This window comes from Cervus canadensis, chromosome 14 (genome assembly GCF_019320065.1).
Source record: "Cervus canadensis isolate Bull #8, Minnesota chromosome 14, ASM1932006v1, whole genome shotgun sequence".
NCBI classification, from domain to species: domain Eukaryota; kingdom Metazoa; phylum Chordata; class Mammalia; order Artiodactyla; family Cervidae; genus Cervus; species Cervus canadensis.
In genome coordinates this window covers 20,625,936-20,644,270 of record NC_057399.1, presented here as the reverse complement: position 1 = coordinate 20,644,270, position 18,335 = coordinate 20,625,936, and the positions used below count along the sequence as shown (strand labels likewise).

Genomic DNA, 18,335 nt, shown 5'->3' with positions numbered 1-18,335 from the left:
AATGAGTCAACTCTTCGCATGAGATGACCAAAGTACTGGAGTTTCAGCTTCCGCATCAGTCCCTCCAATGAACACCCAGGACTGATCTCCTTTAGGATGGACTGGTTGGATCTCCTTGCAGTCCAAGGGACTCTCAAGAGTCTTCTCCATTGGGTAAACCTAGACGGTTAGTCAAAGTAGTCATAAGAAATGATTTCCCCAATGGAAGAAACTGACTGTACTTTTATACTAAATGCTCAGGAATGGATAGCTCTTTCTTAGTTGTATTTTTTGCAGTCACAGGCAAAATTTTAAATCTCTCAGGGCCATTTTTGTTGTCATTTGCCCTTCTGGTTACTACATAGCATTGTCTGTATATCTGACAGCTGGTAGCAAAAAGCCTTATTACTTCAGGGAGCTCAAAAAAGTTAAAAAAAACAAACAATCAAACTTGTTCCAATCAATTCATTTATTATATTAGACAGGCCGTTACTAATAGCCATTTAGAGTTATCATGAATAACTAATCAGTGTGGTATGCCTTTTCAAAGGGTTTGAAATAGCTGGCATCAGTAAGGATATATCAAATTCCCCGGTTATAACTTCCAATTTTTCTTTTCCTACTAAGTTTTCTAACTTTTCTTTAGAATTGACTGTTTTGGGTCTCATGGCTAGTACTGCTGTCTGAATCAACTGTATCTGCTTTTGAACTATGCCATTATTAACTTGTGTATTTAATGACTAGCTCCTCTTGGCACTTCTGGTCGCATCAGAAAACGAAAATATACCTCCCGGGAACTTCATCTATCTTCCTCCCTTTGCTTGCCCACCTGCCTAGTCCAAACAGGGAAGCCTTTGGATTACTTGGGATAAAAGCTAGTTATACTTCTGGCACAAGGCAGTTCCACTCTTTGGAAGTGCTCTGCATTAACAGTCATGCCGCCTAATGGAACAAATATACTATTAAGCAAGTTTTTCAAATTCCTTTTATTAAGTTTGTTCAACCACATTCTTCAAAGAGTTAGATTTAGTTTCTGAAATACCTATCAGAGCCATGAAGATATTTAGTCTGTATACATGCTCTGTTCCCTCAATGTCTTTCTAAATACTGAATCCATAGAATTTTGCATTCGGCACAGTGCCTGCATGAAGACATTCCACTTGATCATCATAAAGTTATTTTCAGGCTCAGGTCATGGCATGAGAAATGTGCGTAGATAAAACTTTTTAGTTATGGAATGGTCATATCACAACCAGTTGTTTGCATGACATATTATATACAGGTAATTGTAAAATTTTTGAAAGTGGGAATATTGGCTCTACACCAGGATACATTTTTAGTTATTAATGATGAGTTTATAGGAGTCTGTAACAAAAAGAACAGGCCTCCTAATTCCCCCTTACAATTCTCCTGTAAACACTTTATGCCACTTGGTGAATTAAATGCAGTTTCTCAGATCCGTTACATTCATTTACTTTACAAATACATTTGGAACCTCTTCTCTAAGCCAGACGCTCTGCAGTCACGGAAGAGAAATCATACCCCAAGTGGCGTGGTAACAATGGTAACAGTGTGATGAGCGAGCTGTGAGTCAAATGGTCACCACAACAGAAACAAACAAACAAACAAAAAACACATGTTCTGAATTTATAAGTTAATTTTAGAGTGTGAAACTTCATGTCATATAAAAATTATTACATGTCACTTATATCTCATAAAACTACTAGAGCTTTCAAACCATTTAATGGCGATTTTCCCTGTTAACACCATGTTTTGAAGGAGTTTATCTGCCCAACACATTTATTGTGTAATTATTTTCTCTTTAGTATTTACCAAAAGCCAAACAAATAACTGCCATTCAGAAGAGAGTTGATACATTGCTGGTACTGCACCCCTCATCCCTATAAAAGAAAAAATGAATTTATTTCAGTTTTTTCCTTTGGCTGTGTATTATGATTGTGGACAGATTCTCAATTTCAAGTATATTAAAATATTTTAAAATGCTGCAAGTCTCCATTAGTGATTTGGTGGCCTTCACTGATCTAGTCTAATTTCCTTGTTTATTAATATTCTATTAACAAACATTTTTTTCTGTTGACTCGCCAGTCTGTAGTTTAACTGGAGCTACTCAGCCTCTGTTCTGAACACCTCCTTTGAGTATTGCATGAACAGACCTTGTCTCTGAAGGGTAGGAATTGAGTCGGAAAAGGAAACAATTTACAGCCTTCATAAAGACTCAAGGTGCTTTTCTACTTAACTCAAGTGGTTGTTTAACAGGCATGAAGTGTTTGTTGTATTTGACAGCTCTGCGTGTTAATTTATGTCCTAAAGGTTGTTAAGTTGACAATTATTGGGGGTGGGGAGGTGGGGAAGGGCAGTGTGCAAAGCTGAGCTGGGGCCGAGACACCCATTTTGCAGACTATTCAAAGTCCTTACCCTCCCCAACCCACCCCTTCACCCTCTTCCCCACCTCCTTCATATCCATCAAATCTCTCATCTTATGTCCCTAAACTGAGATTAAATTATAAATTACACTGGTTTAAAATCACTTGACACTGGCTTGGGGATATTTGGGTACCATGAAGAGTTAGAGAGACTCGCATTGCGTCTTTGTCAATAGCTTCAATTCCCCCAGGGCAAGAAAATACCTTTGAATATCCATGGTGAAATGATATAGACTGTGGTTAAGTGATAAGTGACAACATAGGATTTCAATGAACTTTAAAAAAGAGCTCCACAATTTGGTTTCCTTAATCCCAAATTTGACATTTCTCCTCTATTATATGTGTGTTACTCTGTATCTTTTCAAATTAAGGAGGCAAGCTTGCCTCGTGTAATATTATGTAACTAAAACTAAATAGACTTGTTAATAGCAGTTACCAATTTGTGATAAGGTTATTGATAAGTTTTATTTTTTCTTTTCTGGATGTATTTACAAGTTTTTACAATGAACATACATTATTTTTTAATTAAGAAAAATATCATTTATAATAAAAGTTTCAAAAGTACATGTATAAAAATTCTACATATATCTTTGCCATAGCAGAGTAAAGTATGACTTTGTGTTAAATATAAAGATATAAAAGAGTTTAATGCAAGATGGAGATTTTATGTATTCAACTGGGATTTTAAAGTATTTTTAGAAAGAGTTGCAAATGTAGATATCACTGTGTCATCATTAAATTGTCCTATATATAAGTAAAGTTTTTGAGAAAGTTAGGTCAAATTTAGCTTAGATCAATAGATATTCTCATTGAGAACTAAAAGTTTACAACATCCGAGGATAAGAAGGTGTCATGAAAGTTTAGAAGCCTCCAAATATTTCATGCATAAACTTTAATAAACTTCTCATATGCTAGAGGAAAGGTAATGATTTATGTCTTCTTGGATTTTCAACCAAAAAACTAGATATGTCAGAAAATTGGTATTTCTTGCATGTTAGTTCTGACTGCACTAAGAGAAGTTGTGTACACTTCTCTTTAAACCTACTAATTGTTTTATCTTACAAATGGGATGGTGTTATCACTTGAATACAAGTGGGTAACAATGGAGCCTGAGAGTAAATCTTTGTGGGTTAGAATTTGGCTCAAACCACTGAACTGCTAGTCAGTCTCAGCCAAATTTCTTTCTCCTCATCCAGGAGTGATAATAGTAATAGCACTAACATTTTAAGATTGTTAGGAGGATTAAATGTAAAACTATGGACTAGTACCTGCCATGTAGTAACAATTCATAAATGGTAGTTCTGTTACTAGTTATAATAGATATTCAGTGAATAACATGCATTCATCTTATTTTCTTCTTTGGATTATTTACTTGTTTTATCTGTTTTTTAATTGGTGCTAGGAGGAAAGCTTGGCTCCCATTGGGTTATGTCTGGCTTTTCTACAGAGTGAAAGTATAAGTCAACATATATAGCATAGGTTTGCTACCACCCATGGTAAAGCTGACCAACTTCTTGCCTTCTCTAGTGAGCCATCTCTATGGATTTGGACTGATGGATGCAGAAGCCATGGTGATGGAGGCGGAGAAGTGGACCACTGTTCCCCAGCAGCACGTGTGTGTGGAGAGCACAGACCGACAAATCAAGTAATGTTTGCTGCAGGCAGAGAGCATGACCATTCCCTAAAAGACAGCTGGCCCAGGCAGATGTCTCGAGACAGCCCTGTCTAGTAGTTTGTGTAGTTTTTTTCTAACGTGATTATAAAATCTTAATAGAATGTGTAAGACCCTAAACTGTTAAATCCATCATAGTATAACCTGCCATGCCCTCCTCCAGAGGATCTTTCCAACCTAAGGATGGAACCTAGGTCTCCCACATTGCAGGTGGATTTTTCACCATCTGAGCCACCAGGAAAGCCCACTAGTATAAGCCAAGGATCCTTAAAAGAAAAGCATATTTTATAAGAGGATGGGAGGACCCTTACACGTGGATAGTCTTCAAGTTTCTACTCTGTCAGTATTTGTGTTTGATGGTAGAAGTATTTCCCATAAGTTGGTATACCCCCAAAACTAAACCTCATGTTCTGGAAACTTAGCTACTTACCATGTCGTTCTCTGAGAGGGATGCAGGATGCACAGTAAATGAGGTTGCACTTACTCAGATTCCAGGGCCTGGTGTCCTGTTTCAGCCACACACACCTGGAGGCTGTGCAACAGGATTTACCAAGTGACAGTGAAGTCTCTCCTAGGCGCTGAATTTGAAGAATTATGATTTATTATAGTGATTTTATTAGTATTTTGCTTTCGGCTTTCTTTTTATAGAGAGTTAGAGCTCAGACAAATACTTATGAACTTTGGTTTGTAATGAGAACAGAACCATTATAATTCTTGAGGAAATTGTTAGGAAGCAGAAATAAATGGACTAAATTTTTTTTTCTCATTCTACCCATTTGTGGCAAAGAATATGAAAAAAAAGGAGTAAAAAGTTAACCAGTATTTATTGAGTTCTTACTATAGGTCAAGCCCTAGCAACTTAATGTGTGTTTTCTTCTTAAAACTTGATAACAACTTGGGTTTTATTCCCTTTTGACAAATGAAGAAATGAGATCAAATGGAATAATTGTTTATTTCTACACAAATTTCATTTACCAATTCAGCATCTATTTTTCTTTCATTTATTGGATATCAAGAATAGGACTAGTGGCACAGGCAGCTGGAAGGAGTCCAGATCTCCTCCTGCATGTGCTGCATCCCTGCGCCCTTTCTGCCAGATGCCCAGGACCCTCAAAGCCCAGTGAAGCAGCCCAGACCCAGCTGACCAGAGGCACCCAGAGCCATGTCAGAACTTTGAGCAAGGCCTGGTGACAGGGTCCAGCTGTCACCCACCAGTCTTCCCAGCCCGACTTCAAGATGCTGAGCCTGAAGCTTCTGAGGCTGTTCAACAGGCAACATACGCCCCCAGAGATCAAGCCCTGAGCCTTTGGAGTAGGAGCGCTGACTCCAAGACTAGGAAGTGTCAAACACTGAGAACTCACACAAAGGAAACCACTTGAATACAAGACCCGGCATCACCCAACCACCAGTAGCATCCTGTGCAGGATGCCTCATCTAAATAACAAACAAAACAAAAATACAAACCCAATCATCAGTAGACAGGATTACCACCTCACTCAACCTTGCCCATCAGAGGAAAAACAGACAAACAAAAACTCTGCACAAATCTTACCCTATGCGAAGCTCACGCAAACCACTGGACCAATTTTAGGAGGACAGAAGCCAAAAGAAAAAAGGAATTCAACCTTAATCAAGGAAAGAATTCAAATTTCCTTGATGCCTGGGAAAGGAGACCTCAAACACAATAACTTAAAAAAAAAAAAAAATGGAAAGGCAGAGAAATACTGCTCAAATGAAGGAACAAACTAGAAACACAGACATCCAAATAAATGAAGAGGAAACAGGCAGAGACCTGAAAAGTCAGAATAATGATAGAAAAGATGATCAAAAACCTTGAAAACAAAATGGAGAAGATGCAAGAATCATTTAACAAAGACCTAGAAGAATTAAAGAATAAACATACAGAGACAAACAACACGATTACTGAAATTAAAAACACTCTAGAAGGAATCAACAGCAGAGTATCTGAAGCAGAAGAACAAATCCGTGAACTGGAAGATAAATTGGTGGAAATAACTTCTGAAGAACAGAATAAAGTAAAAAGAATGAAAAGAGCTGAGAACAGTCTCAGAGACCTCTGGGACAGTATCAAACACACCAACATTCGAATTATAGGGGCCCCAGAAGAAGAAGAGAAAAAGAAAGGGTATGAGAAAATTTTTGAAGAGATTATAGTAGAAAATTTCCCCAACATGGAAAAGGAAATAGTCAATCAAGTCCAAGAGGTACAAATAGTCCCATATAGGATAAACCCAAGGAGAAACATGCCAAGACACATACTAATCAAATTAACAAAGACTAAGCACAAAGAAAGAATATTAAAAGCATCAAGGGAGAAGCAACAAGTAACATACAAGGGAAACCCCATATACTTAACAGCTGATCTTTCAGCAGAAACTCTGCAGGCCAGAAGGGAATGGTAGGATATATTTAAAGTATTGAAAAGGAAAAATCTACAACCAAGATTACTGGACCCGGCAAGGATCTCATTCAAAAATGATAGAGAAATAAAAAGCTTTTCAGACAAGCAAAAGTTAAGAGAATTCAGTACCACCAAACCAGCTTTACAACAAACGTTAAACAGACTTATGTGGTCAAGAAATACACCAGAAAAAAAGATCTACAAAATCAACCCCAAACAATTAAGAAAATGGCAATAGGAACATATATATCAATAATTACTTTAAATGTAAATGGACTAAATACTCCAACCAGAAGATACAGACTAGCTGAATGGATACAAAAATAAGACCCATATATATGCTGTCTACAAGTAACCCACTTCAGACCTCAAGACACATATAGACTGAAAGTGAGAGGATGGAAAAATATATTCCATGCAAATGGGAAGCAAAGGAAAGATGGAGTAGCAATCCTCATATCAGACCAAATAGACCTTAAAATAAAGAAGATTACAAGAGATAAGAAAGGATACTACATAATGATCAAGGGATCAATCCAAGAGGAAGACATAACAATTGTAAATATCTGTGCATCCAACATAGGAGCACCTCAATACATAAGAGAAACACTAACAGACATAAAAGGAGAAGCTGACAGTAACACAATAATAGTAGGAGACTTTAACACCCCACTCACACCAGTGGACAGATCATCAAAACAGAAAGTTAATAAGGAAACACAATTCTTAAATGATATATCAGATGAGATGGATATCATTAATATCTTCAGGACATTCCATTCAAATGCAGAAGAACACATCTTCTTCTCAAGTGCACATGGAACATTCTCCATGATAGACCACATCCTGGGTCACAAATCAAACCTCAGTAAATTTAAGAAAACTGAAATTGTATCAAGCATCTTCTCCAACCAAAATGCTATGAGACTAGATATCAATTACAAGAAAAAAACTGTAAGAAACACAGACACATGGAGATCAAACAACATGTTTCTAAATAACCAACAGGTTACTGAAGAAATCAAAAGGAAACCAAAACATTTCTAGAAACAAATGACAATGAAAAGATGACAACTCAAAACCTATGGGGTGCAGCAAAAGCAGTTCTAAGAGGGAAGTTTATAGCAATACAGCCCTACCTCAAGAAACAAGAAAAACATCAAGTAGGCAACCTAACTTTACAACTAAAACAACTGGGAAAAATTTAAAACCCCATAATTAGTAGAAGGAAAGAAATCATAAAGATCCAACCAGAAATAAGTGAAAAAGAAACAATAGTAAAGATTAATAAAACTAAAAGCTGGTTCTTTGAGAAGATAAACAAAATTGACAAAGCTTTAGCCAGACTCATCAAAAAAAGAGAGAAGAATTGAATCAACAAAATTAGAAATGAAAAAGGAGAGGTTACAACAGACAGTGCAGAAATACAAAGGATTATAAGAGACTATTATGAACAACTCTATGGCAATAAAACAGATAACCTGGAAGAAATGGACAGATTCTTAGAAAAGTTCAGTCTTCCAAGACTGAACCAGGAAGAAATAGAAATTATGAATAACCCAATTACAAGCACTGAAATTGAAGCTGTGATCAAAAAACTCCCAAAAAAACAAAAGCCCAGGACCAGCTGGCTTCACAGGAGAATTCTATCAAACATTTAGAGAAGAGATAATGCCTATCCTTCTAAAACTCTTTCAAAAAATTGCAGAGGAAGGAACACTTCCAAACTCATTCTACAAGGCCACCATCACCCTGATACCAAAACCAGACAAAGACAACACAAGAAAACTACAGGCCAATATCACTGATGAACATAGATGCAAAAATCCTCAACAAAATGTTAGCAAACAGAATTCAGCAACACATCAAAAAGCTCATACACCGTGATCAAGTTGGGTTTATTTCCAGGATGCAAGGATTCTCCAGTATATGCAAATCATTCAATGTGATACACCATATTAACAAATTGAAAGATAAAAACCATATGATCATCTCAATAGATGCCGAAAAAGCCTTTGACAAAATTCAGCACCCATTTATGATGAAAACTCTTCAAAAAATGGGCATAGAAGGAACCTACCTGAACATAGTAAAGGTCATATATGATAAGCCTACAGCAAACATTATTCTCAATGGTGAAAAACTGAAAGCATTCCCCCTAAGATCAGGAGCAAGACAAGGGTGTCCAGTTTCCCCACTATTATTCAACATAGTTCTGGAAGTCCTAACTACAGCTATCAGAAAAGAAAAAGAAATAAATGGAATCCAGATTGGAAATGAAGAATTAACACTCTCACTGTTTGCAGATGACATGATACTGTGCATAGAAAACCCGAAAGATAGTATCAGAAAATTACTAGAGCTAATCATTGCATTTAGCAAAGTTGCAGGATACAAAATCAATGCACAGAAATCACTTGCATTTCTATACACTAACAATGAAAAGTCAGAAAGAGAAATTAAGGAATCAATCCCATTCACCATTGCAACAAAAAGAATTAAGTATCTAGGAATAAACTTACCTAAGGAGACAAAAGAACTGTACACAGAAAATTATAAGACACTAATGAAAGAAATCTAAGACCACATGAACAGATGGGGAGATATTCCATGTTCATGGGTAGGAAGAATCAATATTGTGAAAATGACTATACTACCAAATGCAATCTCCAGATTAAATGCGATCCCTATCAAATTACCAAGGGCATTTTTCACAGAACTAGAACAAAAAATTTCACAATTCATATGGAAACACAAAAGATCCCAAATAGCCAAAGCAGTCTTGAGAAAGAAGAATGGACCTGGAGGAATCAACCTTCCTGACTTCAGATTATACTACAAAGCTACAGTCATCAAGACAGTTTGGTACTGGCACAAAGACAGAAATATAGACCAATGTAACAAGATAGAAAGCCCAAAAATAAACCCATGCATCTATGGGTACCTTATTTTTGACAAAGAAGGCAAGAATATACAAGGGGGCAAAGACAGTCTCTTCAATAAGTGGTGCTGGGAAAACTGCACAGCTACATGTAAAAGAATGAAATTAGAACACTTCCTAATACCACACACAAAGATAAACTCAAAATGAATTAAAGATCTAAATGTAAGACCAGAAACTATAAAACTCTTAGAGGAAAACATAGGCAGAATACTCAATGACTGAAATCAAAGCAAGATCGTCTAAATGGATCATAGAGGATCCATTTTGTTTTTAATGGAAATAAAAATAAAAGTAAACAAGTGGGACCTGATTAAACTTAAAAGCTTTTGCACAACAAAGGAAACTTATAAGCAAGGTGAAAAGACAATCCTCAGAAAGGGAGGAAATAATAGCAAATGAAACAACTGACAAAGGATTAATTTCCAAAATATACAAGCAGCTCATACAACTCAATACCAGAAATACAAACAATCCAATCAAAAAGTGGAAAAAAGACCTAACAGACATTTCTCCAAAGAAGACACACAGATGGCTGACAAACACATGAAAAGATGCTCAACATTGCTCATTATTAGAGAAATGCAAATCAAAACTACAATGAGATATCACTTCACACCGATCAGAATGGCCATCATCAAAAAGGCTACAAACAATAAATCCTGGAGACGGTGTGGAGAAAAGGGAATGCTCTTGCACTGTTGGTGGGAATGTAAATTGATACAGCCACTATAGAAGACAGTATGGAGATTCCTTAAATAACTAGGCATAAAGCCACCTTATGACCCAGCATTCCCACTTGTAGGCATTTACCCTGGGGAAACCAAAATTGAAAGAGACACACGTATCCCATTGTTCACTGGAGCACTATTTACAATAGCTAGAACATGGAAGCAACCTAGATGTCCATTGACAGATGAATGGATAAAGAAGTTGTGGTACATATACACAATGAAATATTACTCAGCCATAAAAGGGAATGCATTTGAGTCAGTTCTAATGAGGTGAATGAACCTAGAACCTATTACACACAGTGAAGTGAGTCAGAAAGAGAAAGATAAATACTGTATTCTAATGCGTATATACAGAATCTAGAAAAATGGTAAGACGAATTTATTTACAGGGAAACATTATAGAAGCAGACATAGAGAATAGACATATGGACATGGGAAGAGGGGAGGAGAGGGTGAGATGTATGGAAAGAGTAACATGTAAACTTACATTACCATATGTAAAATAGATAGCCAGCGGGAATTTGCTGTATGGCTTAGGAAATTCAAACACAGACTCTGTATCAACCTAGAGGGGTGGGATGGTGAGGGAGATGGGAGGGAGTTTCAAAATGGAGGGGATATATGTATACCTGTGGTTGATTCATATTGAGGTTTGACAGAAAACAGCAAAATTCTTTAAAGCAATTATCCTTTGATACAATATAAATTTAAAAAAAGAATGGGGCTAGATATTAGGGATAGAAACAGGAATAAGAAATGCTTCCACATTTATGGAGCTTACAGTCTATTGGGGAAGTCAAACCAAAATAATACAATAAATAGATAATTACAAGTTATAATAAGTGAAATAAAAAGGGTAGAAAATGAAAGACAGAGAACATGATTTTCCTATGGTTCAATGATGGCCTTAGAGAGTGAAATTTAAGCTTTGATCATGAAAGAAGATGAGTCAGCCATAGGAAGAGCAATAAAAAAGCACTAGAGGCAGAGTAGCACATGCAATGTCCCTGAGCTGGGAAACTTGAATTATCCCAGAACTCAAACCAGTGCTGGTGTGGCTGGAACCCAGTCTTCAGAAGGCACAGAGGTACAGGAGGAAGTTTGGGAAGAAGACAGGAGTGGGCTCCTCTTAGTTTATAGAGCAAGAGAATGGTAGACCAGGGATTTGAACTAAGGTTATAGTAGTCCTCAAGTCCCCTATACTGGTGGTACACAAAGTGGATTCCATAGTTCAGCAATATCACTGTCACTGGAGAACTTGCTGGAAATGCTCATTCGTGACCCACCCCAGGAACTCCAGTTCTAGAGCCTAGTAATGTGTTTTAACAGGATCGATATCTACTACCTTCATGAAGATCAAAGACACCTTAAATTCCCCATTCCTCTCATTTACATCTTTCTCACAGTCCAAGCAGGATTACTCCTCTAAGCAACCTAATCATTTGCCTGAGGGACTGGTCCTTTAAGCATCCACTGCTTATCTTACACCATGTAGTCCTGCCAGGCCTGCAGGTTCACTCAGTCGGGCTCTGCTGTGCACTTTGCTCAAACTTCTCTCTGTTGCAGGACGATTCGCCCCAACAGTGCAGTGCGCTCCATCTACAAAGCTTCGGGCTGCTCCGACAACCCCAACCATCACGTCAACTACCTAGAGCATGTAGTCGTGCGCATCACCATCACCCACCCCAGGAGGGGAGACCTGGCCATCTACCTGACTTCGCCCTCAGGAACCAGGTCCCAGCTTTTGGCCAACAGGTACGGTCATGGCCCCTGACCACCGGTGTGCACTCAGCTACTCATTAAGCTGGAAAAAGAATGAAGAATCAGCAGTTCTTCAGTTTGTTTTTTACTTTTTATGAAATTGAAGATTGTGCATGTACAAATATTATAAAATCATGATTTTTTATACAATTTTTAAAGATTACTTTCCATTAACAGTTTTTACAAAATATGGGCTATATTCCCTGTGTGGTACAATACATCCATGAGCCTGTCTTATACCCAGTAATTTGTACCTCCCACTCCCCCACCTATATATTACCACTCCCAACCCCATCCACTAATTTGTTCGCTATATCTGTCTGCTACTTTTTTGTTATATTCACTAGTTTATTGTAGTTTTAGATTCCACATGTAAGATATACAAGTGTTTGTCTTTCTCTGACTTATTTCACTTAGTATAATGCTCTCCAAGTTCATCCATGTGGCTGCAAATGACAAAAATTGTTTTTATGCCTGAGTAGTATTCCATGTTGGAGAATGCAATGGCACCCCACTCCAGTACTCTTGCCTGGAAACTCCCATGGACGGCGGAACCTGATAGGCTACAGTCCATGGGGTCGCTAAGAGTCGGACACGACTGAGCGACTTCACTTTCCCTTTTCCCTTTCATGCATTGGAGGAGGAAATGGCAACCCATTCCACTGTTCTTGCCTGGAGAATCCCAGGGATGGGGGAGCCTGGTGGGCTGCTGTCTCTGGGGTCGCACAGAGTCAGACACAACTGGAGCGACTTAGCAGCAGCAGCAGCAGTATTCCATGTATGTATGTATGTATGCGTGTATCTATATAGAGATGTATGTATATATACATATATGTGCTCAGTCGTAGCTTACTCTTTGCAACCCCATGGACTATAGCCCACCAGACTCCTCTGTCCATGGAATTTTCCAGGCAAGAATATTGGAGTGTGTTGCCATTTCCTTCTCCAATATATACATACACACACACACACACACACACACACACACACACACTTATACCACAGCTTCTTTATTCATTCATCTTTTAATGGACACTTAGGTTGCTTCCATATCTAAGCTATTGAAAATAATCTGCTATGAACATTGGGGTCTACTTATCTTCTTGAATAACATGATTAAAAAATAGGCAGAAGAACTGAATAGACATTCTTCCAAAGAGGAAATGTAGATGGCCAATAGGTACATGAAAAGATGCTCAACATCACAAATCATCAGGAGAAATGCAAATCAAAACCACAATGAGTATCACCTCACACCTGTCAGAATTGCTATCATCAAAAATAATACAAATAACAAATGTTGGCAAGGATGTGGGATAAAAGAAATTCTTGTACACTGTTGGTGGGAATCTCAATTGGTGCAGCAACTGGAAAACAGTATGGAAGTTCTTCAAAAAACTAAAAATAAAACTACCATAAGACCTAGCAATTCCACTCCTGGGTGTAGATAAAAAAAAGTTAATTAAAAATATACAGCTGTTCTTTAATTTCTTACTACCCTAAGAACTTCAGTGAGGGGCGCCACTTAAATGTCACGATGAGATGGTCATAGCTCTCACTGCCCACATGTAAACAGAGTAATGAGCTGCCTAGAATCTATTGGCATGAAGCAGTGTAACACTTAAGATTTGTGTAATATTAAAAGGATGCCACAGAAAAGTTAAAGGCCACCTGTTGTTCTTTATCGTATAAAAGAAATGCAGAACACTGACTCTTTAGGCCTCTGAGATGGTCTTCCTGGCCCCTAAATGTCTGCTGGCATTTGTTGCAGATTAACTGAATGCTCTTGCCTGAGCACTTTCCAAAGTTAAAGGAAATTCTTTTTGTTTTAAAAAAGATTTTGGCATATTTTTTTTCTACAAAGATTCAGTTAGTAAATGTTTCAAGCTTTGCAGGTCATGTGTCTGTTACCAATCCTCAACTCTGCCATTAGAGTGCAAAAGTCATTGTAAACAGCATAAATGAATGTGCATGGCTGTGTTCCAATAAAACTTTATTTATACAAACAGGCCAAGGGCCGGATTTAGTTTGAGGGCCTGGCAGTAGTTTCCTAACCACTATTTAAAGGTTGGCCCTTTAGCCTTTATTGGCCAAGGGAACACTCACTTTCTCTTTGTAGCCTCTTCCATTCTCTCCACTCCCTTCAAACATTTCTCCAGCAGGTAATTGTATTTCCAGGATCCTGCTGAAAGGCCAGAATGTTCTAGCACAAGTTTTCTTCTGCTCCATTGGCTTTTCGAGTGGTTGGGATTATGGGTGGGGGATACTTGTCAGCAAGTGGGACCAGATGGGGAAAGGCCAGGTTCTCTTATACACCCCATTCCCATTATGCTTCCAAACTACAAGCCACAGTGAGAAGCCTGAAAGTTTCTTTAATTTGATGTTTTTCTCCAAGAGGAACATTTAATAGGAGCAAAAACTTTACTGTCAAAGGCCTATACAGTCCACATGAAAGCCAAACTTTTCTGTCGACAGGGCCACCTCTCCACATGCCAGGCGTCTGCAGCAGTGGTGATCTCTGGTTAGGACACTGACAACAGCCCAGACGAGTTGAGGGGCGAAGTCCAATGCAGGCCCGCAGAGCCGAAAGTGAGACTGAGGGACTCTCAGTGGCTTTTCAAAATCTCCACATTCATCTGCTGTAGGACAGTAAGAAAAAGAGAAAGCAAGAGCATTTCTAGAGTCTCTCACTGCATTTCATTTCTGTTCTTGGAAGTCTTCTTGTGTTCGTCCCTAAAACCTAACATCTTTCATTAGGGCATGAGGTAACCTGGGCTTCGTATTCTATGAAGGGAACCTTTGCCAGGATCAGTATATGCAGCTGTGAGAAATTGAAGGATGCTTTGGCATCCAGTCGCTGGACACACCCTCCTCCCTCTGCAGTCAGGGATCTCAGCTGCCGCCAGGCCTTGCTACTACCTGCCTGAGGCTTCTCTTGAGCAAGCAAGGCCTTCAGATGCACAATTCTATGATTAAGGGAGATCACGCCAGCTGTTGTTACCAAAGCCAGGGAAGACCTTGTTCTTGATTTCTTTTTTCTTCTCTTGACTGCAGTTCATTTGCATTGAATTTGGAGTATCCAGGTTACCCCAGTGAAGTAGTAAGGTTGGCTTCACACATGTGCAACTCTTCTCCCTGGAGCCCCCTCCATTGTAGAAGAACAGTCCACCCACAGTTGTTTGCTTGGAAAACTCAGTCCCTTCAGCCTTTCTGGGATCTTCTGCGTATTTCAATATTTCTTGTTGGCTTCCCTGGAAATGACTTCAGTGAGGAAACTTGTGAGCAGAGGAGCAAAAGATTCCAAGACAGGCATTTGGTGAATTACAGTGTCACTGGCTCCAGTTCCTCGTGAATTCTTCAACAGCAGGCATCTGCTTTGCTCTTTGCAAAGTGCTGAACCCCAAAGTGCTGCCTGACTTGTGTCAAAGAAAAGTAACAGGCATTTTCAACAGTCGGTGACCCATCTTATGGTTCACTTTAGTCTGTCCCATAGGGACCCCCTGGGAATAAGGTCTGCATGCAGAGTACATCTTCTTGGTCTGGAGCATTTCTTAAAGTGCTGCTCTTTTGTCTATCTTCCATCTCAGTGCTGAAAATAAGTAGCCACCCCCCCAAAAATATGGTAGACAAAATGGAGTGGAGGGAGGGGACTGGAGATAAGGAATGTAAAAGGATGTTATGAATTCATTTGCCCACAGTTCCGCAAAACACTGCTATGAACATCTGACCTTTTAAATGTAAAACAGCTGCATTTGGTCCCCAAACCAGTCTGGCCACCCTCCAGGGCCTGGCTACCCCATCCTTGTTGTACTTGACACTAGTAGAATCCCTCCTACTGAAGTAGCTAAGGCAAGACGCTTTCTTTCGGCATTTGTTTCCTTCTGGCATATTCCAATACTTTAATTTTATTAGAGGAAATCTCTCTCCAGAACTTCCCAGTCTCCGACCTCCTGGCAGAAGAGACCTCTGTGTCCTGTCGCCTTGGCCCTGTTTCAGAGCACACTCCCGGGATTGGGAGCTGAGGGAAGAAGCATCGACAAGGGATGGGCAGGTGGTGACGGGAAGGTCTGCTTTGCTCCTGGTGGCCCTCAAGTTGGCCTGCTGGGCTGGGCACTAATACCTTTCCTCAAGGAAAAGGTGACCAGGTCAGGGTTTAGAAGGAATTTGTATGTCAGATATTTTTTTTAAATTTTTTTAAATTGAAGTATAGTTGGTTCACAATGTTGTGTTAATTTCTGCTGTATATGTAACTGATTCATTTATATACACACATATGTACACATTCTTTTTATATTCTTTTCCATTATATTTTATCATAGGATATTGCATATAGTTCCTTATGCTACACAGTAGGACTTTGTTGTTTATCCATTCCACATGTAATAGTTTGCATCTGCTAATCCCAAATCCCTAGTCCATCTGTCCCCCACCCCCCTTTCCACCGGGCAGTCTATGTCTGTTTCTGTTTCATAGATAGGTTCATTTATGTCATATTTTAGACTCCACATATAAGTGATATCATATGGTATTTGCCTTTCTCTTTGTGATTTGACTTCACTTAGTATGATAATCTCTAGGTCCATCCATGTTGCTGCAAATGACATTATTTTGTTCTTCTTCATGGCTGTCTAGGGTTCCACTGTATATATATACCACATCTTCTTGATTCATTCATCTGTCAATGGACATGTAGGTTTTTTCCATGTCTTGGCAGTTGTGGATAGTGGTGCTACAAACATAGGGATGCATGACCTTTTTGAATTACAGTTTTTTCTGGATATATGCCCAAGCATGGAATTGCTGGATCGTATGGTAATTGTATTTTTAGTTTAAGGAAGCTCCATACTGTTTTCTACAGTGGCTGCACCAACTTGCATTCCCACCAGTAGTGTAGGAGGGTTCCCTTTCTCCACACTCTGCAGCATTTGTTATTTTAGACTTTTTAATGATGGCCATTCTGAGTGACGTGAGGTGATACCTCATTGCTGTTTTGCTTTGCATTTCTCTATTAGTGATGTTGAGCATCTTTTCATCTGCCTATTGGCCATCTGTATGTCTTCTTTGGAGAAATGTCTATTTAGGTCTTCTACCCACTTTTCAATTGGGTTGGGTTTTTTTTTGTTGAATTCATGAGCTGTTAACATATTTTGGAAATTAAGCCCTTTTGGTCACATCATTTGCGAATATTTTCTCCCATTCTGTAGGCTGTCTTTTCATTTTGTTTATGGTTTCCTTTGCTGTGCAAAAGCTTGTAAATTTGATTAGGTCCCATTTGTTTATGTTTCTTTCTACTGCCATGGGAGACTGACCTAAGAAAACATTGGTATGATTTATGTCAGAAAATGTTTTGCATATGTTCTCTTGTAGGAATTTTATGATGTCACATCTTATGTTTAAGTCTTTATGCCATTTTGAGTTTATTTTTGTGTATGATGAGAGGGTGTGTTATAACTTCATTGATTTTTACATGCAATTGTCCAGCTTTTCCAACCCCACTTGCTGAAGAGATTTTTTTCCATTGTATATTTTTGCCTCTTTTGTCAAAGACTGATTGACTGTAGAGGTGTGGGTTTATTTTGGGGGCTCTCCATTCTAGCCTGCTGATATATATGTCTGTTTTTGGCCCATACTATACTGTTTTGATTACTGTAGCTTTGTAGTATTGTCTGAAGTCTGGAAGGATTATGCCTTCTGCGTTGTTCTTTTTCCTTAGGACTGCTTTGGCAATTCAGGGCCTTTTATGGTTCCATAGAAATTTTAGGATTATTTGTTCTGGTTCTGTGAAAAAAATGTCATGGGTAATTTGATAGAAAGTGTTAGCCATTCAGTTGTGTCTGAGTCTTTGCAGACCCATGAACTGTAGCCCGCCAGGCTCCTCTGTCCATGGAATTTTCCAGGCAAGAATACTGGAGTGGGTAGCCATTCCATTCTCCAGGGGAATCTTCTTGACTCAGGGTTCAAACCCAGGTCTCCTGTATTGCAGGCAGATTCTTTACTGTCTGAGCCACCATTTGATTGGGACCATATAAAACCTGTAGATTGCTTTGGAGAATATGGTCATTTTTAACAGTATTCTTCTAATCCAAAAGGTGGGATATCTTTCTATTTCTTTGAATCATCTTCAATTTCCTTTATTCATGTTTTATAATTTTCAGTGTATAAGTCTTTCACCTCCTTGGTCAAGTTTATTCCTAAGTATTTTATTTGTGTGTCAGAGATTATTATTGAGGGCAATAAATAGTTCCCATGTTGGACACTTATCTTTCTTTCAGAGAAGTCAGTATTTCTGAGGAGGACCATGTAAAACAAAGAACACTGTGCAGTTAAAAGACAGGAATTCTGAAAGGCTTAAAACACAACACTTTCCTCATGGGGTCATCTG

The 18,335-nt window shown here is 38.6% G+C and overlaps 1 protein-coding gene across 3 annotated transcripts in view; it reads left to right on the top strand.

Moving 5' to 3' along the window:
* Positions 1-18,335, top strand: part of PCSK5 (proprotein convertase subtilisin/kexin type 5) — a 496,629-nt gene that overhangs the window by 279,772 nt on the left and 198,522 nt on the right. For all 3 annotated transcript variants that reach the window (XM_043487117.1, XM_043487116.1, XM_043487115.1), the window contains exons 11-12: positions 3,951-4,068; positions 11,759-11,947. In XM_043487117.1, coding sequence (XP_043343052.1) covers positions 3,951-4,068; positions 11,759-11,947 — 307 coding nt within the window. The remainder of the gene's footprint in view (positions 1-3,950; positions 4,069-11,758; positions 11,948-18,335) is intronic.